Source organism: Copidosoma floridanum, unplaced genomic scaffold, assembly GCF_036245765.1.
Source record: "Copidosoma floridanum isolate Cflo_tuat_1 unplaced genomic scaffold, Cflo_Japanese_pri ptg000021l, whole genome shotgun sequence".
NCBI classification, from domain to species: domain Eukaryota; kingdom Metazoa; phylum Arthropoda; class Insecta; order Hymenoptera; family Encyrtidae; genus Copidosoma; species Copidosoma floridanum.
The window spans coordinates 8,207,762-8,230,657 of record NW_028321898.1 but is presented as its reverse complement, the minus strand read 5'-3'; the positions used below and the strand labels follow the sequence as shown (position 1 = coordinate 8,230,657).

The 22,896-nt window shown below is 32.2% G+C and overlaps 1 protein-coding gene across 1 annotated transcript in view; it reads left to right on the top strand.

The window, feature by feature from the left end:
• Positions 1 to 22,896, top strand: part of LOC106641906 (multicopper oxidase 3) — a 545,989-nt gene that overhangs the window by 472,498 nt on the left and 50,595 nt on the right. The window contains exon 9 of the mRNA XM_089594463.1: positions 12,525 to 12,755. Coding sequence (XP_089450589.1) covers positions 12,525 to 12,755 — 231 coding nt within the window. The remainder of the gene's footprint in view (positions 1 to 12,524; positions 12,756 to 22,896) is intronic.

Sequence of the window (22,896 nt, the reverse complement as noted above, 5' to 3'; positions counted from 1 at the left end):
TTACATCATCGTGCAAGCCTACTAATAGCCATTATGGAATTAATACCAAAATCTGTGAAGTGATCTGAATGGACTGTATCTAAGAGAATATCTGTTTCAAATTTTTTCTAGTAAAAAAATTTTTAGTTTAACATTGATTAAAATTATACATATTATTTAAATAACCATTTTCACTTGACTAAAAAGAACAAATAAACCTCACGAGTTAAATCCTAAGAGACCCACGACTAACATTAAAACAAACCGTTTAAAACCATACTTTAAACAAGTCCGGTCATGACAGGGCGAAGGAAAAAAATAATGTACTTAGCTACAGCAATAATACCCTGCATATCACATCTCACTACTTAAGTCATCAGTTATGCTCATCATCAAACTTTTCATGGAGGAACTCAACTTGCACTCAGCCAAATCATCAAAAATTTTGGATCATAGGCGAAAGAGCTCTAGTTCAATCTTTAATTCTCCATTATGTTACTTGAGCTAGATATTGAACACTGAGAGAAGACTAATAATGCGTCAGTTACCAGATGCCAGGGTAACACCCTCTAGACCATTTTTCCATGTTGGTGTGAATAACGATGGTCATCTCCTCATCTAATCATGAAAAATTCAAGGCTTTATGGCTTACATAAGCTAGATTTGTGTCTTCGTTTATTTTTTAATTTCAGCAACTTATCTTAAAGTTTTTTTCGTGGAGGGAAGGAAAATGCTTTAAGGCACACCACAGGGACAGTGGTAGTGTGGAATTCGGTGGATTTTTTTTAAAGACCACCCATACCCACTAAACCCGCCCCCATACCGCGTGGCTTTTGGTCCACCCCGGAACCGCGTTAGCATTACTTCAGGGTGGAGCCACCAGGGAGACCATCGCGTCTCACAGCATTAACGAGCTAACTCGCCACCATTTGCTAGAGGTGCTGATGTTCTCGAGTCCTAAAAAAGACTTGGGGTCCCTGAGGACCAGCACCCTTTCTAGCGCTCCATAGTAGGCCACTAACCTAGCAAGCACCACTATAATAAGCTTAATGCTTTTCTTTGCTGATAGGTAAAAAGTATCCAACGCAGCGTAGGTCCACATTAGCCTATCTTCCAACTCAAGGCCTTTTTACCTTATTTTGATCCTGCTTGGGCCTTATCACTGGCTTCTTTTAGGGCTCTTCTACATAGAGGGCAGCTCCCGCTGCCTACTTCGTGCTTGTTTTCTGTTGTTGGGCAAAGGAAGCACTGTGCTGGGCCTGGACACTCTTTCTTTCGGTGGTTTGAGCTTCCACACTGGAAGCAAAGCTTTGATCTGTTTTCTTCTCTACAGTTGCCTAAGACGTGTCTATATCCCAGGCATTTGTAACATCTTGTTACTTCAATTCTTCTTCGTATTCGGCAGCTTACGAAGCCAACTCGTAAACTGCCTTCCTCTTCTACTTGTCTGGCAGTTGCTTCGTCCACCTTTATCAACGCCAGCCTCTGTCCTCTGGCATTTGGCTTTAAGAGAGCTACTTCTGGCTCCTGGCTCTTAAGTCCAAAAGTCCTAGCGAACGCCTCTTTGACCTCATCTTCCTCTACAATAGCATCCAGGTCTCGGACCTCTAATGTCACTTTTTTGTTGCTTATTTTGACAGTACTCTGTCTGGCTACCAACTTTTCAATTTGCTATAAAAATGCAGTAGCATTCTCTACACCTCTGGCCTTAATAAGTATGTCTCCTTTTTTTGTAGTGACAACACTTTGGACAGCCACATTAGCCTTATCAGAGTCAAAGTTCGCCTTCATCGTCCTCAGCACCTTTGCAAAGGTCTGCCCTACGGCCATCTTCACTACTACTATTGTTGTCGCATCCACTTTTTTCTTCTGGCTTGCTTTTTTATTTAGGAGAATTTCTTCTTGTTTGCCACTGCCTGTTTTCTTTTTCATTGGAGGCATGGTTTGGTGGCGTTTCTCAGGGCTGTCTGATGGGTTTCTGTTTCTTTTACTTCGTTCTATTTCCTTCAGGGCAGTATTCAGGGTTTTTTTTTGTACATGCCATCGGAAATAATCTCGCCTTTGTTCCCTCCACTGCAGGAATTCGAATGACAACTTTCAAGTGTTTGCATACATTTCTTCTTCATGAAGAAAGCCTTTTCTTAGCACCTCTGCCTCTTGAAGGTGTTTAAGCGCGGCTTTGAGCCCATTCTTAACAGCGTTTGCTGTGTTGCCGTACTTATCGTTGATTAATTGTAGCGTCTTTGTAATATCTTTCGTTGCTGATTGGATTTTATCAGCCACTTGATGTCACTTTACTCTGAGCTTAGCACCACTTTCTTCCAAAGAGGCAAGCTCTTCCTGGGTCTGGTGGCTAAATACTGACACGTTGCTGTCCTTGGTGTCGTTGGTGCATGCTTGACAGGCTTAACTTATCTTGAAGTAGTAACAGATTATTTAACAGATTGATTTGTGACTGCACATAGACGCTTTTTTTCTTGACGTAAAATTCTTTTAAGTAATATTCAGATTAAGGCATTGATTGCATTGGTGTAGACAAGGCTTTACACATCTTTAAGGCTGCAAATCAGTGTCTCTTTTTGTTTTATATATTTTTAACATTGTCTAACTAATTCTAATGAAAACGTTTGATAAATAATCTATCATTCGCTTCAGAAGTTTAAGTAAGAAAATGCCATTGTATGCCATAGACAAAAGTTTTTTCTTATTTAAGAAAAACTTATTTTCATTGTTACTTGTGTAACATCCGATGTCATATACTTAACATTTTTGACTCTTTAACACCCAGATCTATTGTGAGATTATGAAACGCGAATGCTCAGCGATTTCTAAATATCGAGCTGCATACCTGCTTCTGCAGTAGTGTGCGAAATAACTTACTTTTTGAACTACGTATGCAATTTCCAAGAATTCTATAAAGCGCCTATCTCATAATATTTATTCATAATTCTACACGTAAAAATGCGAACTATTAAGAGTTCAAGATCTTGCGACTAAGTGCATAGAAGTAAGGTTAAGAAAAACTAAAAAATTGTTAAAACACTGAAATCTGAACTTAACATTTTTTAATTTACATTACTCTAAAAAATCAATTATTTTCAAAATTATTGAATCATCAGATAAGACATAAACTGATTTTGATTAAACTATTTTCTCACTTCAAGTATCTCAAAATTTAAAATTTTTAATAATGAAACAAAAACTGTAAACTTTAATAAATAAATTGAATACCAAGCAAAAAAAACAGATAACGTTTTATAAAGACTTTTACAAGGATGTAGGATAAAGAGATAAATAAATAAAGACTAGTACTGCATGATGTGAGATATAAATTCAAACAGTATCTTACCAGCTCCATTTGAAAGACTCATGAATTCTATATTATTTGGATGACAAGGCACGGAACTATTTATATTTGTAGATGATATAATATATGCCATTACTTTAAAAAGGCATGAAATAAACGTTAAGAATTGTGTAACAGACTAACAGACGCTGTATTAAAATAACAGCTAGATGAAGGCGAATTCTTAACGTCTGAAATTACATATTTATGACACAAAAATAGTGGTTATAGAGTGGAACCTGATCCTTAGAACCTTAAAGAAGGTATAAATTATCCAATACTAACAAATTACACGTAAATTCAAAAATTTTCAGGACTTACGCGATATTATAGATAATTTGGTTAAAATTATGCTAAAATCGAAGAACCTTTGATCCTATTATTACAGAAAACTGAAACATTTGATTGGACTTAACCTTAAAAATAGAGCCTTTAAAATCTCAAATCAGCTCTGAGTAGAGCCCTCGTACTTTCATGTGTCGATCTCAACAATCAAATTACTTTAATTATTGAAGTATTCAATTTAGCTCTCTTTCTTGTTTTTAGCCGAGAGAAACAGGGAGAAGACCACCATGTAGAATACATATCTTAACTCTCAACCCTCAAATGCAAAAAAAATTACTCCACAATTGAAAAGCTGCGTTTAGTAGTGATAACCGCCGTACAAAACTTTTGACACTATTCATGCGAACGGAAATTTATGATTCCTGGAGTACACGAGCGTTTGACGTAAGTTATATTCATAAGATATAGTTCTGCCGTCAGTTATTTCCATAATGACTTAAAGTTCAATGCATAAGTACACGATCAGTTAAAAGCTCATCAAGGAGCTACACTAAGAACTCTTGATAATTGAATAGTTGTTTAAGCAACGTTCCTTTATCTTAACGAAAGACACATCAGGCTCACTTTACCAGCAGAAAAACAAACCATTTTCGTAAATTACATAATAGGGCCACTGTTTACAAATTTTTTAAAGAAATATATATATTTACATATGAATCTAAGAAATTATTGTATGCAAGTGGTCAAATATAAAATATGGATACGAATTTTTTTATAATTCAATAGCTACTCACGTCTATATAAATATGACCATCGTTATAAACTGGTAGTAAACTTGAATAAATAACGTAAGTGTCAAACATACATGTATATATGTGTGTGAATATTAATTATAAATATAAGCTTATCATAAGTTTAGATAGTACACGTACACTAAAGGACCAGATATTTTCTCCATGGGATCAGTGACACTAAAATTATGTACTTCAGTAGCAACAATATATAACAACTTAACAAAGGTGACAAAAAATAGCCTTTAGATCTCAAAAAAGTTTAAACCATGCCTGTAGTTGCAAAAGGGTAAATTAAAGGGAAAACTTCAAGAGCTTTCAATATATACATGTTTATGCATCAAGAAACTGTTACAAAACACTTATCGCGATTGATACAGTAGTGTCAAAATCGACAAATAAAACATCCCTTAAGTGAGATATCAGCTGTCCCGTATAACTCTGACAGTAATTACTTAAAGCTTACACATTTTTGAAAAGGTGAAACAATATGTGATTGCATTTATTAAAGACGATAAAAAGTTAAGAGATTAGGCTCCGAAACTTTGTTGCTCTAGTCATCAAGTTGAAGAATTTAGAGAAACAATTTTTTAATCATACATTTTTTGTCAGTTTAAAATCTTTACACTTTGAGTTTTTGATTTTACATTCCGTAACTTTATTGTCTATAGCAGATATATGCTCACCTATCCTATCCTCTGCTACTATGTTTTGACTTCTTTACACCTCCAGTGTATGTTCACGATACCCTAAAGTACTTATAAATGTTCTTCTTTCCTCTTTTAATATTCCTGTTACATCGCTCTCATAAGCTTCTTTAAAGCACATTCTCGTGAGCCTGTCTTCCCCCCAGTTGTAAATTATTTTATTGAACCTTATCGCCATTTTTTCTAAAATGTGTACTTAACTTATCTAACCCAGTCTCTTTTAGAAAAATATATCTAGGCGTGCAAAAATCCAAACTTAATATTCAACGGAAATAGTCCATTAAAATTTTTTTCCATGTCTTTATCTCTTTCCAGCCAAAAAATTTCATCCCATAACTCATTGTTCTCCTAACTAGTTAGTTAAACATCATCCACCTCCTCTTGGAATCCTCTTTACAGACTCTTTCTTCAAGTCTCCCCGTTTTTCTAGCAGCAATGATTCCCTTCGTCTTTAATTCATTTATGTGGTCTTAGTAATCCCCCTTTTTGTTAAACATTTGTTAAACATAAGTCCTAAGTACTGTAGACCTTCAACTTTCTCAACTACTCCCTCCTTTAATATCCATCCTTATTTATTTATTTTCTTCTTACTGTTTAATACCAACAATTTTGGTTTCTCATAACTTATACATAAATCCTCTTCTCTACTAAATTTCCTAAACGTATCAGTCATATCCACTAAAGCATCCTTATTTAAAGCCAATTAAACTATGTCATCTGTGTATGCAAGGGGCCACAATCTTACTTTATTAATTATTATCCTTCCAAAATTTTCAACTCTTCATACCTCCTATAAGTCAGCGATCTACATACAAAAAAAGCTGGGCTGAGCACACAATCCCGTTTTAATCCTTTTAAAGTCCAAAATACATCTAACAACCCCTCATTTTCAAGCGTTAAATATTTGTAATTTTTGATGCAGTACGTAGACAAAGCGATTTTGTTGTCCATGTATCTCTCTTTCTGTATGCGTGTATGTGTGTGTATGTAAGTGCGGGTGTGAGTGTGTGTGATTCCTTCGTGTATATATATTTTGTGTATACATGCGTTTCAGCGTGTGGATAGCTATGTATGCAAATAAGCTATTTTTTTCATTCCCACACTTTCTCTGTGTAAATAGTGTAATTTTTGCGGTTTCATTCAATTAATAGCTATGTTATTGTCAAAGTAACAATCTTTAATTAGTTCTTTGACGTGTGATCTTCATTGGTAATTTACGTTTATTGATACCATATAAAGAATAAAAATAAAATCAATGATAAACCATATTTACTTTTATAACAGGTTTCTAAGGGAAAAATTGTGTATGGTTTTTATCGCGTAAAATTTTTTTTATGTTAAATTTTACGTGTGCTTGAAAGCCGTATTAATAAAAAGGAAGATTTGTGAAGTTTTAGCAACGGTTTCTTCTAGATCACCTTGTATTGGTTTGTGTCTGACCGATTATTTAGATTATTAATTAATTATTATGAATTAACTACTTTATTAATTAACTAGTGGCCCCACCGTCTCAGTTTCGATCGAACTAAATGCGGACTAACAGAATGGACCACCGTAGTGTGTTGACATGTAATGTAAAACTATTTTAGTTGAAAGTTTTACGAGTCTTTTTAATACCTCTTGGAATATTAAAACTTTTATTAAAACTGAAAAACACTTAAAATTTAACCTCAAATCTCAAAGCTCATTAAACAACTCCATTAGGTATTTACAATTCACATTGCGTTTCACTTCACTGTGAATAAATACGCCCAGTTACTGACCTGTCACCAATTTGCTTTAGATAATAGACGTATACGCATTACAGTACAGGGGCAACTGTTATATCTTGTAATGTCTGAATAAAAAAAAGAGGTAACTAACAACTTGACTTACTAACGTATATTTATGAAGGTCTAAGGACATTCAGAGTTCTTAATCATTGAAATATTCGTTTAGCTTTTTTAGGGAAATAAAAATTATAATCATAAGCATTAAAGTTTAAATACTTAGTGTCAACGACACTTATTCTCTTGGTTAGATTGACAATAAACCAAGGAGAACATTTACGTATTGAACAACAAAAAAATTTCATCTAATCTGCGGTAATAGTGATAAATGAAAGTGAATAATCTAATAGTCTTAAAGTTTTAAATTTTAATGATGTTCATGCAAACGTAACACTAAATAATTGACTAAGTGGAAAAAAAGATTAAAACAAATAATTATTAATGAACTAAACGATAAAAAGCAAAACTTTTCTTTTTTGAAATAAAAAGGGAGCAGTGACGGCTTTGCAGGGGTATCCTGATGGCTTGACCACTGACGCGTAAAGTTGAAACAGGAATTCTAAAATAATAAGACAAACGAGGCACTGCTAAAGAAAGTTAGCTGATTAATTAGCTGATAGATCAGCTGGTTTCTGATGCCAAATCGTCAGCTGATTTTTTGACTATTCAAGAGATTACAAGTCCCATCAGAGCGAAAAATGCAAGTCCCAAAGAAAAAAATCTTTTTTGCCAGTATCAAAACTATGCATTCTGGGATTCTAACAGTAAAATGAGAATAGAGAAAATTGAGATGAGATTTAGAAAGTTTTCAATAGCATTAATTACAAGTTCCGTGCGCTAAAAAAAGTTGGAGTCCCGTCAGAGCCAAAAAATACGAGTCCAGATAGAAACTTTTTTTTCCCATCGTCAAAACTCTGCGTTTTGGGATATTTACAGTAAAATAGGACAGGTAGAAATTGAGAGATTTAGAGAATTTTTGACAGCACATATTACAAGTTCCATGCTCTGAAATAAGTTTAATTAGCTGATTTGTAATGCCAAATTATCAGCAGGTTTTCTTTTACATTATATTTTCTTCTTTTGAAATTGTCTTTACTAACAATCATTATTAACTTGTATCAAACAATTCAAAGCAAGTAAGTTAGTTGATAACTATACTATAAAATTAATATTAAAAAAAAATCATAGTACCTAAATACGAGAAAAACACAAGTCCTAATTGAAAAAGTCAGAACTTTGCATTACAAAAACATTATGTTTTTAGTTATTTTGAGTTACTTGCAAATACTTGAGAAGTGTAATTTAAAAAGGTTATACATGGTGAAAGTAAAGAATTCTGTGATTACGAAAAAATAGTCCCGAAGGGTGCGAAAAATTACCAGCCATGATAGAAAATTCAGATTTTTTAGGAAATATAACATATGTTCTTAGACATTTAATGTATGTTACGAATCTTAAAAAAAGTGATTTTTTATAAGTATTCAAAAATAAGATGAAACGGGTGCATTTCGGGAAAATTATAGTTAATTAAAATAGTTCGATACACTGACTTTTTTTTTGAACTTTAAAATAAACAAGTTTTTTTCGCCCGGGAAAATACAGGTACCCACTACAGAACATCTAAATTTTTATGATTAAATGTGTGCTTTTCGGGGAGTTTTAAGTTTATTGAAACCGTATTATATTTTTTTATATTTATAATCTACTCTTAATTACTGAAAACACACCTGGTGTTTTTTGAAAATTAAAATTTTTTTTTATTATGTTTACTAATTTTTTCACTTACAAAGACTAGTAATTTTATGTACTCATAGAACTTCTATTTTTTGTGATGAAGGAACTTGTAAATTTCTCAGAACAAAATCAAAGAAATCAATTTTTTTAATATTTATAATATGTTTTAAATGACTAAAAATGCATATTGCGTTTCCTGAAAATTTTTACTTTTCTATCACGGCAAATAAATAATGATTGTTAGTAAAGAAAATTAAGAAAGAAAAAAATTCGATATACAAGATATCTGCTGACAATTTGGGATCACAAATCGGTTAATTTATTAGCTGACAAATCAGCTTATTGTTTCAACAGATAGCCTAATCTCATGTATTATTTGTCAATCAATACCTCACAGCTTACAAAATTGATCTTTCTTTACTGTAACAGAACAATACTTGTAATTGATAAATGCAAGAAAGCAGTCCTTTTTGAACTATTTTAACCAACGTAAAATTCCTTAAGCTGCAAAGAATTTTGCAATAAAAACTAATATTTTTTGTAGTCGAAACTAATATTTTTTCGCTTCAACGGAATTCGTAATTTTTAAAATTCGAAAATAATAGTTTATTCCGCTACAAGTAAAAAAAGTATGACTTACTATTTTATTATTGACGTTACTGTTATAATCGCATGTACTGCTATTTATAAAAGTATTTTAACACCATCCACGTGAAAATTGCCTCCCAAGCTAAACATGGGGGTGCCAACTATGCGGAGGATGATAAAGTACTTTTTTATAGGCAGTAAATGCGATTTCTAACGGTGAGGGGAAAAAAGTCATACTTTAGATGGGGAACTCTACTATAATTGTCTCAAAACGAATATTTTTGACTATCGCAAATGTAATTTTTTTCCTTTGGGACTTGTATTTTTTAGCACTGATGAAACTTTTTTCAGGGCATGGAACTCGTAGTTATTGCTATTAAAAATTTTCTAAATCTCTTAAGCTTTACCTCTCTCATTTCACTATAAAAGTCCCAGAATGCATAGTTTTAATAATGGCGAAAAAAAATGTTTTTCCGCCCTCGGGTGGCTTTGAGAGGCTGGTACTTCCTCAGGCAAAAAAGCAGTTTTCCGATACTCGTTCGAAAAGTCTCCTTTTCGAACCTCGTTACGGACCTCGCCTTCGGCTCGGGCCGCAAACCTCTCGGTTCACAAACAAAGACTTTTCAAACTCGTAGGAAAACTACTATTCCTTTGGGACTTGCATTTTTCAACCTGATGGGGCTTGTATTTTTTCTCACAGGCGAAAAATCAGCTGACGATTTAGCATCAGAAATCAGCTGATTTATCAGCTGACAAATTAACTGATTTTTTTTTTAGCACTGGGGTCTTATCATAGTTTTTTTAAGTATTTAATTAAAAAACTAAAGTTTCGTAACCCACAATACTATATGACCTAGAAATTTGTACTCGTCAAGTAAGCTTACATTTTAACCTAAATGTTCATAAGAACTATGAGAGGACCTGTTTTTGCTTTATTATTCGAAGAGTCTTGAATCCTAAGATTTACAAGTGTACTTCTGCTCTCAAATTTGTACTGGAAATAGTTACTTATTAATAGTTATTTTTATTTATAATTAAATAGTTTACTCCTAATACTCATTAAAAATAAGCTATTAGGTCCCTAGTATTGATTTTTATGTCAGTTTTCTACAATTTGTCTATGTAGATATCAGTTTTAAGATGCTTCGTTAAAAGACATCCATTAAAAAACCAGTACTTTTCACTACAGCGTCTGCTTTACAAAACCTCTTTTAACTGTACGCCAACTTCTACCTATATTATAAACTCACCTACCACTATCTAAAAACATCTGCTAAAAAAATCTAAAGCCTAGGGTACTTCTCCTGTTAGAGTAGTAAATCTACCTGGAATCAAACCTTCAACGTTTAAAAAAGTGACATCTCTCCTGACTAGTTTACTTACGACAAAGGCAACAATTCTTCGTTTTATATTTTTTTTGTACATATTACTGTAATAATTTTTTTTTGGTATCTGATAATAGTTTTTTTCGTAACGTCGTCTCTGATTGTGGAAAGGTATCTTTCATACTGAACACTCTTAAAGGATTCATGAACACTCAATTTTTTATGTAAAACTGTTGATATTGAAGGATGTAGCAGAAAATGGCTTTAAATTGATAGAAACTTTTTGTTATATTATTTTTATGTTTGACCTTCAACAGAAAGTTGTGAGTTATAATAATACTATGGAAATTGCGTTTTTATTTAAAAATATTAGCTGTAGGTAACTCTCAACAGTTTTTTCAGTTTGTTGAATAAAAAAAAACAAAAAAACTATACAGAGTATCTGAGTTAACCACTACAATATATTTCAAAAAATCATAAAAAACAGTTGGTTAAAATCGATTCTTATATGTATACTTGCTGAACCTACAAACACGTGTTAAGGATCAATGATTTGTAAATACAATTCACTGTAGTTTTTCTGATAGAGAATTTATATATATAGTGAACAATATGATAGAGAAATCGTTTCAATGAGTGTGTACTCTTATACCTTTTACTGATTAGCTGCAAGTATTTATCATCAGCTCTATTCCAGACGTACTATGAGTCCTTACGGGAGTTCAGTCGTTAAAAGAATTAACGTCAATATATTGATAGTACTTTGAACAGAGATTAATTAGTGTTTGAAAAGCCTTTGATTCAAATTTTAAGTCCCTTTATAGCTTATAAAGTGAGATATTGATAATTTTATTATTGAGCTTTTAACGTGCAGTCTTATTAGAATTAGTACTGTTCTGATACATAACCTGCAATATCTGGATAACCAACGTCAAGATTTAATTGAAAATTTTTTATAAAATAGCTAAAAACTTGGTGATTACGTAGCTATAGTCTCATCCTTATTAATGGCTTATGGAATAAGCAATAAATTAGTGAATAAAATAATTCTCCTTTGACAGCTACCGTTAGTATGTCGCGTTTTGTCTGTATATATAGTCATGCAGGTTACAATACTGCTGATCGTATGCGTCAAAAAGGTTAGGTACGAGTGAACTCCCTTAAGTAGTCATATAGCACTACAGTAGTAAACTGTATCTCCTAAACAGTTTGTGATATAAACTTATATGAATTAATAGTACGTATCTAAGGGCAGGTATATCACTTTGAGAGGTATGCACAAATTATTCTGTAGGTAATGAATCGAATTTACTGATGGGTTCTAAGAACACTGTTATCTTTATTCATTCAATCTCTTTATTTTAAATAACTTTACACCGTCTGTTGCTAATAATAATACGTAACTCACGACCTCAAAGGCTTAACAAATACTCGTAAGGTATTAATATTGTGTGTTGTGTTATAAACAATACTCACTTTGTTCATAATTTTCAAAATTTCTTAGGTAAACTTGTTACCAGCATATACATCAATGCTGCAGATTTTCAAGAACTGTACTATTTTTCTGAATGATAACTTAGTAAATTCATAATCAAAATACATTTTAAGATCTACATCTTAGCTCAGAAATCTTGAACTACCTCTATGAATGATCACACTCTCTTGTGTTCTGGGTGATTTGCTAATGTATGGATATTTTTTTTAATTCTAGATATATGTGTGTATATATACATATACACATACGTATATATATATACATATGTATAAGCTTTATGTGTCACCAAATTTTGTGAATTTGTAGAGTAGGCTTTGAAGCTTTATGATTGTCGAACATAAAATACATACACCTCGAGTGCTAAACATAAAATAATGTAACATCCATCATAACACTTATTATACATGTACAGCATTTTTAAGGTTGTATTCATGACCATTTCTAAAACGTAAGTACTGCAATTAAAATTTATTCCTCATTATATAATGTAACATTCAATTTTTAGTACAACAGCCGAATCTATCTCATCCTTTCCATCTACATGGTTATGCCTTTAAAGTGATTGGCATCGGACGCTCTCCAGATAAAAATGTGAAAAAAATTAATTTGAAGCATGCTCTTGACCTTGACAGACGTGGATTGCTACACCGAGAGTTTAATTTACCACCTTCTAAGGATACAATTGCTGTTCCTAATAATGGATACGTAGTATTTCGATTTAGAGCAGACAATCCAGGTGAGTAAGATACTGTATATGTTATTATTAAACGAGACAGTCCTGTTATAATTAAAAAAATTTTCTCACTTCATAAGTATATCTGTAAAATATTCTAGAAGGTCACTTTACTGATTCAGTGTTTGTCTGTCTTACTATTACCTCAAGCTTTTTATTTTAAGCTATCTCTTGGTATTCTTTAATATTATTATGCCAACATAGGTATTGAATACGGTATTAGATTTTTTCTAATATCTGCAAAGTAATAGATCAATAAAGGTTGATAAAACAGTAGTTATGATTAAAAAATCGCTTCGTTTTTTGGTCGAGTAGAATTACTTATTGATAAGAAACAAAATTTAAAAATTTTTCCAAGCTTAAATCATTTATACAAAAATTTGCCTTTGAAAGCCAAGACTTAAAGATTTAGTTTCCAAAACCAAGTTCAAAGATATGAAAGATAGAACTGATTCTTCTGAGATAATTAAATAAAAAGCATGTGAAAAATGTAGTTAAAGTGAAAGTTGGATTTGTTTCTGATCTACCAAGAAGAAGGCTCATCGTGACAATCGAATTAAGACGTATGGGTTATGGGCATGCCTGCCTAGTCATGTCAGAAGTCTGCTTAAAAAAGATAGGTCTAAGTTATCTTGTAAGTGAAAGCGCTCAAACCACTTTAAAAAAGAGTCCAGTAGTACAGGCATTACCTATGCACAACAGGTTATGTACGGCACAAAGCACCAACACGTATCTGCTTAGTGTTCTGAAAAAAAGCACCGAGAGAGGCAAAAGCACAAGCAAAGGCTTAAGCAAAACTTTTGCAGAGTAACGCTGTGCTGTCATATACGCTCAAAACCTTGTCGGTTCGTCTAGGCTCCGGAGTTATTAAATTAAATGAGAGGTGATACAGAAAAATACTGCATTTTAGAAAAAAAGCCGGAAGGCATAAAAAGCTCAATTTATTAATGAACAAAAACAACAAATGCAATCCAGATTGAATGCAACTAAATTAAATTAAATAGTATGAACGTTAAAATAATACACTGAATAAACTGACAGCAAAAAACCAATACAGAGATGTAAGCCAACATCTCTGCAAGAGCAACGGTATTGTGGGTGGCTGGGCCACTGATGGCGCGTAGAACGGATTACTTCACGAGGACGTGCTCTCTTCCAGGCATTCCATCGTGACTCTCCTGGTGGCTCCCTGGCTGCCCAAGTGGAGGCGGGCTTGGGATGCCTCCTGGGCTGCGGATGCCCGGGAAATACTCTTGCAGTTCTTGAAAGCTGGGTAAAGAAGGCTCGCGTTCGGCAACCTTCGAGAGTTGTGCCTCTGCCCATACATCAGCAAAACTCTTCTTGTGTAGTCTCCAGGAGGGAGCTAGCAGATTTGCCTACCCGAGGTTTCCCGTATGCGCTCTCAAATAAAGCGCATGAGGCTCAGTCTACCTCCTGTACAACGGGGGGCGGGGGAGGCCAACTGGGCCACATGGTAGCGGATGAGAGTGGCTAAAGCATATGCTCCAGTACCAAAGGACGCCAGCTGCGGGGGAGATACACTAAGGTATATCCCGTGTAGCAGAGGGAATCGGCACGCCAATTGACACTGAATTCTTACAAATCGCGTTCCCCTGGCTGATGTTTCACTCTGTTTTGCGTAATTAAAATTAATGGCCTTCAAAAGGAGGGCGCGAAAATCTTCGTAAATAACAACGCGTGCCACGCATAGTGTTCCCTTTCGCAATCTGTCCACGAAGACGCTGGTGCGTTGTGGTCGCGAACATGTGAATATACCGCGGCGTATCAATCAGAGAGAGAGCTTGAGAAAGATCACCCAAGAAAGCACAATAAATAAGCACGGCGTTAGTTAAACGCAATCTACGTGAGCTAAACAAGAGGTCACAGAAGAACTAGGCACAAATTGCTACGGTGAATCCCAAAAGAGCCGACGTAAGTACCTCAAGAGAGCCAAAAGTAGAGTGCCCTAATTAGTTAAGCAGAAGGCTATCAGTTGCGAAGTGTCGGCGCTGCTTGAGACTCCGCTGCCTTCCTCTTGCTGTACATATACCGACGAAGCGCGGATGTGTGAGCACTATTGTACGAAAGTAAAGTCTCTCTTTCTCGACCCGTGGATAGACGTGGCTGTCATATATATGTAAATGGATATTTCATACTGAACCGACGGAACAGTCCTAAGGGTCAACAGAAAAACAATAAACAAGCGTTAAAACATGAGACCTACAAATTATCACAAGATCTCAGATATGTGAGATAATTGGAGATACTTGCTTAGTGTAAGGAGGCACCGTAAGACGCTTCTTTTAAGAATTGTGGGTGGTAAGTGCATGTCATCAAGTAGTGGATATTCTTACTCTACTATGCTGAGGTATTGGTAAAAAAATCAGGATTGGATCTTGGAATCCCCAGCAGAAGTGAAACTTCCAACTCAAATGTTATTAAACTCGGTATATCAGAAACTGAGAAAGTTAGATTACACCTAATTTTAATAGGTCTTTAAGAATCTGATATTAAAATAGTTAAAATTTCATTATTATTATTTTTTTGATTGTTATTATAATTGTTTTTATAATTATTGTTATTATTATTACTATTGTTATTAATGTTATTATTATGTATTCGAGCACGCGCGTGCATGAAATACATATACTTGTACGTACTACTTATATTACACGTAATTCGCGCATTCTAAGTACGTTAATGCTCGCTATGATATATATACATATATATACATATATATACATATACACAAGCATATATATATATATATATATATATATATATATATATTAATACATGTAAGAGCTAATGGTCATGTAATGCAGAACGAAGCAAATTTTTCACCATACTGCCACGAAAAAAGGTACTTTTGTTCAATTAGGTTGGACAAAAATTCCTTTTATTTAAAATTACTACTCGTACATTTAATATGACGTTATACATGTACAATCAATCCTTGTTAAAATCATTGTATCTCACGAATGACAATTTTTTTTAATTTGGGCTATCATAAAAGTAAAATAACCCACTATACCTGATTGAGATTAAGAAAAACAATAAAAATATAGCTATTTTTCATTGTAAAGTCTTATGTTTTCATTTAATTTATCTTCTATGATTATTTATGATTTAATATTAAAGTTACCGGTGTTTATAACTCATTTCTACTAATCTTAAAATTGATAATATGAATATAGATTTTGGTCACGTGATAATTGTTCTTGTAATACACGATAGAGAAAAGAAAATAAATAAATTTATAGCTAGGATATTTAGGAGGTAGTTTTGTCTTTGAGATATTACTTACTATTCTTAGAACTATTACGATTGTTTGTATGAATCCGTGAAACATATATTCTTACACCTTAATAATTATTTCTTATACGTGGAGTTATTTTTTACCTATCTGTCCAACCCTTTTCTATTTTTGCGCGTTGATCATGTAGTTGTAGTAGATCAAGTAGTTACCTTTTAGAGAACCCGTAAAAATGGTTATTTAGGATCTATATAGCTCCTTTTTTGAGACAAGACTGTTATTCGAATTTTGAGAGGTTATGTTCTGACAAAAATTTTTTCAAAATTTTGTAAATGTCCATATTGATTTTTCAAACATGGTATGAAAAAACAACTTTTTTTACTTGTTCTTTTTAAGGAATAGTCGAAAAAAAGGCAGAAGAATGATGACTTTTTGATGATTTAAGACAATCTTGGACTACCCTTACCCTCATCTCCCATAATTTTTCTTATTTTTACATCAAATCTCCTATGCTTCCTCACACCTCTCCACCGTCAGTCTACTGCACCCACTAGATCACTTTTACTGTACACCACAGTAGTCTTTCATTTTATTTGCAAGGTATTGCTATCATGAATTTAAATAAATTTAGAAATATAACACAAGAGCTGATTTTTAGAAATAAAAAATCTGATTCCATGTGATGTTTTTTATTCATAACAGATTTTTTAATATACTTTAAATACAAATGAATTCAAAATTAATACATGTTAATACAGTGACACGTGACTGTCCATAAAAAAATAAAAGTTATTTTAAATGTAAACCTTATACATCAAAACTCTGACTTTGGACTTATAAATAATCATAAAGAAAGCCAACTGTGGAGGACATTATTTTCTGTATTATATAAAACGTAAAGATTATGAAGATTTACTATCTGTTATTATCATAAAAATGAGATCTTTATTTCCAACTTTTTTATCAGTAACTATTTTAGCTGCAATTTTTCAATCATCTTTATTAAAGTAAATAATTTAAGTGAAAATCTATTGATTCTTTTTATTATACTCTTTTAAAATATTAGAAAAAGTTTAAGTTTCCATAACCAAACTTAGAACTTTAATTAATCTATACCATAGACCCTCACAGTCTTGATGAATTAAATGAATAAAAACTTTTCAAGACCGTCGAAATAAGTCATTATTAAAATTTTCTTTTAATTTGTAGTAATCATTCAAATGTTTAGGTTAATAACTCTAACTGCTTATTTTTCAATTTGTAAAAAATTAGGTACGTTTAATAGTATGGTTTTGAACTTGAAGGACGCACAAAATTTCCCACAAATCTTTTAAGAAACTGCTATCGTGGTAGATTCCACAGGAATTAATTGGCCATTTGGTAATATAAATAAAGTAAAGCTACTTTTTTAAAATATGAATTTACTGCTTCATTATTCAAGATGAAAAATGTTTGCACGCCTTAGATTGATCACATCTGTTTATCATTCAAAAAGTGTAACTAAGTATTACCTAGCAATACCTCAATGACCGTTTCAAAACTTGTGGCTCAATCATACAGAATAGGATAGTACAGTAAATTTTGACATTAAATACAACTGATCAAAAACAGCTATATAGTTATACAATTACTTAAGTAATTATACATTTTTAATTAAATCATTTCTAAATATTAAGACTTTTTAATAATTAAATATAAACCATGAAAGTAAAAATTAAATAAAAAACAAACTGTACCAGTTCTATAGTGTACTTCAAAATAAAACAAGTGTCTTTTTATTCAAGAAACGAGTAGTTATGTATGTAACATTTAAAATTCTTGTCTTACAATAGTCTTTCTAAGCCTATGCAAATAAATATTGATAAATCAAATTTTATTTATTTTTTAAAAGTAAAAATGACGCTTGGTTTCAATCATTTCATTGTTATGTATGTTTTATAAATACAAAGAAATATTTTTTATCAATAACAAATTTGAATGAAATAATAATAATTTTGTTCACTCCTGAAGATTTCACTCAACATATGTATTATGTATATACGGTATACTGTTTCGTTACGTCTGAACTTCTAAGTAAAATTCAAAACTCGCAGATTCATTCTACTCATAAATTAATTTAACAGTTATTTGACGGAAACTAGCCATTGGCCCGAAGGCCTTACTTGCTCTTACTTACAACAGGCTTCTCTTTTGAATCATTAACTTATCGTTGAAGTGTTAAGCTTCACTGAATGATATGTATAAAGGTGTTGGTGTGTCATACGTCGATCTGCCGTTGATCTACTGTATGTATTTCTGTATATAGAATGCAGTAGTTGCGTATGTCAATTTATCTTTTTATCTGACGTCCTTGTAAAGGCCTGTATCATACTTTAGTCTGTTTATATTTGCTTGGTATTCAATACATCAATTGAGGCTCCAATCTTTTTCTTATCAATTGGAATTTTTAATGTAGAAATATGTGAATTTTAATAAAAAATTAAGTTATGTATTATCTGATGATTTAATAAATTTGGTAAAGCCAGAAATAATCGATTCTTATCAATAATGTTAATTATAAACTTTGAATTTCACATATACAGTGTTTAAATAATTAATAGTTTTTCTGAACTCACTTTACTTCTATGATCGTTGGTTAGTCAATGCTTTTGGGCAAACAGCCGGAAGATCTTACAAGGTTGACCAGAACGATGATTCTAATTCTACACAAGGGTACTGGTGGTGATGACGATAATAAGGCTGCTGCTTTTAACGTCAGAGCCCAAGGTTACAGTCCTTTTTTTCTTGTTTTCTTTTAACAGTGGCCTGGTTTTCTCGAGCTTTACTCACACAGCTTAGTCACTGAACTGAGTCTAACAATTGTTTAAAATGCATGCTTTTTGATACGCAGCTTAATCACCAAATGAAGTCGTGCATTCATTTAGAAGCCGCAACTCAATTCATTCTTCAGCCTTTACAGATACTTTAGAGTACTTGATGAAAGAGAAACGGCGAATATTGGTATGTGCAAGGAGTTGTTATACTCTTGCAGTTAAAGAGAACATGTCAGGTTGGGAATTCAAACGACTAACCCGAAATTAACCTAATTGATCTTGATTGACACAAGCATAGTCATGGTCCAATAATTATACGGCACGTGATTGTTAAAGTTGCTGTTGTCAATTTCTTCTATTTCGATGTTGAAAATGAAATTTTTAGAATTAACTAGACATTTAACATTTTGTCTAAAGTCAGCAACTTTATTTAATTTTAACCAAGCTAATGAAGAACTTTTCGGTAAATTTATAGATTCTTTAAATGTAGTTACTTTAAAACTAATGTCTGTCTGTATTTAAGATGCACTAGTGATAGTAAAATTAGGTCATTCCGTGACTTTTACCTAAATATCTACCCTCTAAATATTTTCTAATATCAATTTTTCAATACAACTTCTATATAGCTTTCAAAATATTGTGTCAACATCTGTATTAATGTTTGAAAAAAATATTTTTTATACTTTTTATTGAAATATAGCACTTAAATGTCAATTATATAAAGCTAACTAAAACTTGTCAAACGGTACAACCATGTAATTTTTTTATTGACATTTTTCCCTTGTAATTTCTCATTCAGTATTTAATGGTATTTAAAACATTATTCATTTTTATCTACTCAGGATAACTTAACACAGCATAATGCAACATGTAAAGCAATTCATAAGCTACAAAATAATATTACTGTAAATTTTTTGTAGAAACTTTAAATGATGTTTGCTATGACTTACCAGCTCATAAACTTAATTATTTTCTTGTCATAAACATTTGTACTGTCCCTATTGCTAATTGTATTTTTAGGCTGTACAGAAATTTAAGTCGAGTTGCGGTTATGCTCAATTTCTTTAAAAAATCTATCTAGCATTTTTCTCGTTTTTGACTAATTTTCGAAAATATAATCTAAAACTGTCAAGTCCACAAAAATTGAAAGGTAAGAGTAGTATCTTAGCTGAAAATACAGAAGATTGGTTATTTTTGTTATTAGAGGATTTTCTCTTAGAATTCTACAAAAATCTTTTAAACTTTTTTATCCTAAATGCTTTTTAAAGTTTTTCGAGCTTTTAAACTACAAAAATAAATAAATAAATAAAATAAATTTCCCACTTATCGCTCACGCCAGCAGACTTAATGTCCCCATTATTGGTCACTTTATTTTATTCACTAGTATATTTTTTATAAATAAGGTGGATTTGGATACAAAAAGTAATTTTTCCTACCTCGGGCGGTTTTGAGAAGCTGGTGTGCCCTCGGTAGAAAATATAGGATTTTCTACATATCGCACAAAGTTTACCTTACGTACCTCGGGCTGAAAAATATCCTCGGAGACCATGACACTTATCTCATGAAAACTACTATTTTTATACCCCAGTAAAAATTGATTCGTGTTTAAAAAACATTATATTATGAAACTAATATTTTTCATGATATTCAATTATGAATTTGACTACTGGGTGATCTTCATCTAAAATGGAGGATTAAAGTTTGTTAGATTATCCAGAGATAAGATCTGTGGAGCTTTCAACCTTTAGTGAATTTTTTTCATTATTAAACAGAGTTTAAATGTTTAACTTACTGTCTTCAACCGATTTTTTTTCTTTCGAAATTAATATACCTTTACCAAAATAATTGACTTCAAAGTTGGAAATTAATAATCTTTCTGCATTATCTAATCATTCAGTATTTACAAATTTTTCTTTATCATGAAACTAAATGCCTGGCACAAAAATAACATAAAAAATTAATTTTCAAAGTTAAACCATCATATCAGTCTTGGAAGATCAAAAAAAAATTTGGGAAATTGTAGCAATTTTTCTGTAGAATTAACAAGTGGAATCCTTTCTTTGTTTGTTTCTGATTTCTTTGTTTGTATAGTTTTCTTAAGAAGTAATGAACAGAAGGGCCATTTAATGTCTTCTTTCCTAAGGAAACTTGGACAAATATGATACCAACTATTCTTATCCAAGGCTGCAGGAAACAATTTTATCATGCCATTCATGGCAGTGTAAAAGGATGGTATCAATTGCTATTCTTGAGAACTACTATTCCCAAAATTTTTTCTAAACGGTCTAAAACAAAAATGTCCATGACAAGTAGATCAAATATTTACCCATTTAAAAAAATTTTTGAATTGCTTCAAAAAAACTTTTAGATTAATTTTAAACGTATGATCTTAAATAACAAGGTTAAGATGTTAAACTACTAAGTCTTGGCTACTCGCGTCACAAAGACATGCAGCTGTATGGTTTTAATTTAATTATTTATTATTTTATTATTTTCATAATGATAACTTAATCAATTTAGCATCTCTTAATTTTTTATTCTATGAAATTTAGCGTAGCAAAATCTGTTACATCAATATTTGAGTTTAAAGAAAAAGGAAGAAATTTACATTTTGTTGGAATTCTTTTCCAAAAATATAGCTTGGCAGAAACCTAATTTTTTTAGATTTAGTAACCCTTTGTAGACGAAAAAATTTGCTTGTGTTTATCTTTAAATACGGATATTTTTTCGTATTTTTCAACCTGTCTTTATTCTTCTACAAAAATTTTGCAGCATCTTAATCATCCTTTCTGATTTATATTTTTAAAAACATGTACCGTATGTCTTTTTTCTGAGGAATAAAAATTGACGAATATGTATCGTCACACCCGAAAGACTCAAGTAGATCAGGACCTGTCAAAACAAGGTTATTAAAGCTTCTCAACCCAATTTTGACACTGCATAAAAGACTTGTTTAATCCCATTTATTAACATTACTCATATACCAAAACGTGCTAAATACCAAACAGAGTCTATGAAAGAGAATACAGATTCTTACGTATGCGTGAGTGTGGATGTTTAATAAAAGAAATTTATGCAGACAGGACTTGCTTCCAACATACATATAAATAACATACCAGCAGTTAGTTCCTTAGTTGAAGGTATATTGCACTTACTAACTATAGCTGGATCAAGTATTAAAGTGTACTTAAAGCAAATGCTTTATGGTCGTATTTCTGAAAATACTCATTGTTTCAATACAGATGAAAATGTGTGTACAAGAAAATTTGTCAAAAAAAATTTCCATCCATAGTTACAGTAATAAAAATGGATACCCCGACTTTTAAAAAATGAATAATATAAGCGTGGATCGTAATTATAAATTAAAAAATAGTAATATTAGCATCCCAAAAAATAATTCTACAGTAATAATGGTATAATACCTTGCAATAACGTATTGCTAATCGGATATAATAGCCATTTCGATAATAAATGTTGTTCGGATGTATAAGAAAGAGAAAGAAAGAGAGAGATGTAAGAGTAGAGAGTAAATTTGTAATTTGAGTAGTAGGTATGCTCTCTCCGTGTGAGTCTGTGTGTTGTTAGGTATTAACTAGACGAGGATAGCTCGCTTTTCCTTACGCGTGGGGGAAAATTTCTTGAGGTAGTCGATGGTGCGAAGCATATTCGAGTTTAGTTTTTCTGTTCTGTTCGGCCGGAGCAAGCAACTGGGAAGCCATGGAGTCGACTCTTCTTCAAATTTGGAGATTCGAGAGAGCGACTAGACTACAACTTATCAATTGCCGTGGACTTCATCAGCAACGAGCAGCCTTTTGGAGGCACCGACAAATACATCGTTTTTTCTTCGTCAAATCAAGGCCTTCGTCTCACCTCAACATCTGCAAGCGAGATTAGTAACACAGCGCAGGTATTTTGTAAATTTACTAAGAAGAGATAGGAGGTGAGTGTTTGGTGAGCGGCCAGGCAACTATATTATTCGAGACCTTTCGAAAGGTAAAACAAATAAAGTCAATTTCGTTTCGTGAGTTAAGAAAATTGTTCTTGCAGTTTATTTTGTTTTACTTTCCTTTACTAT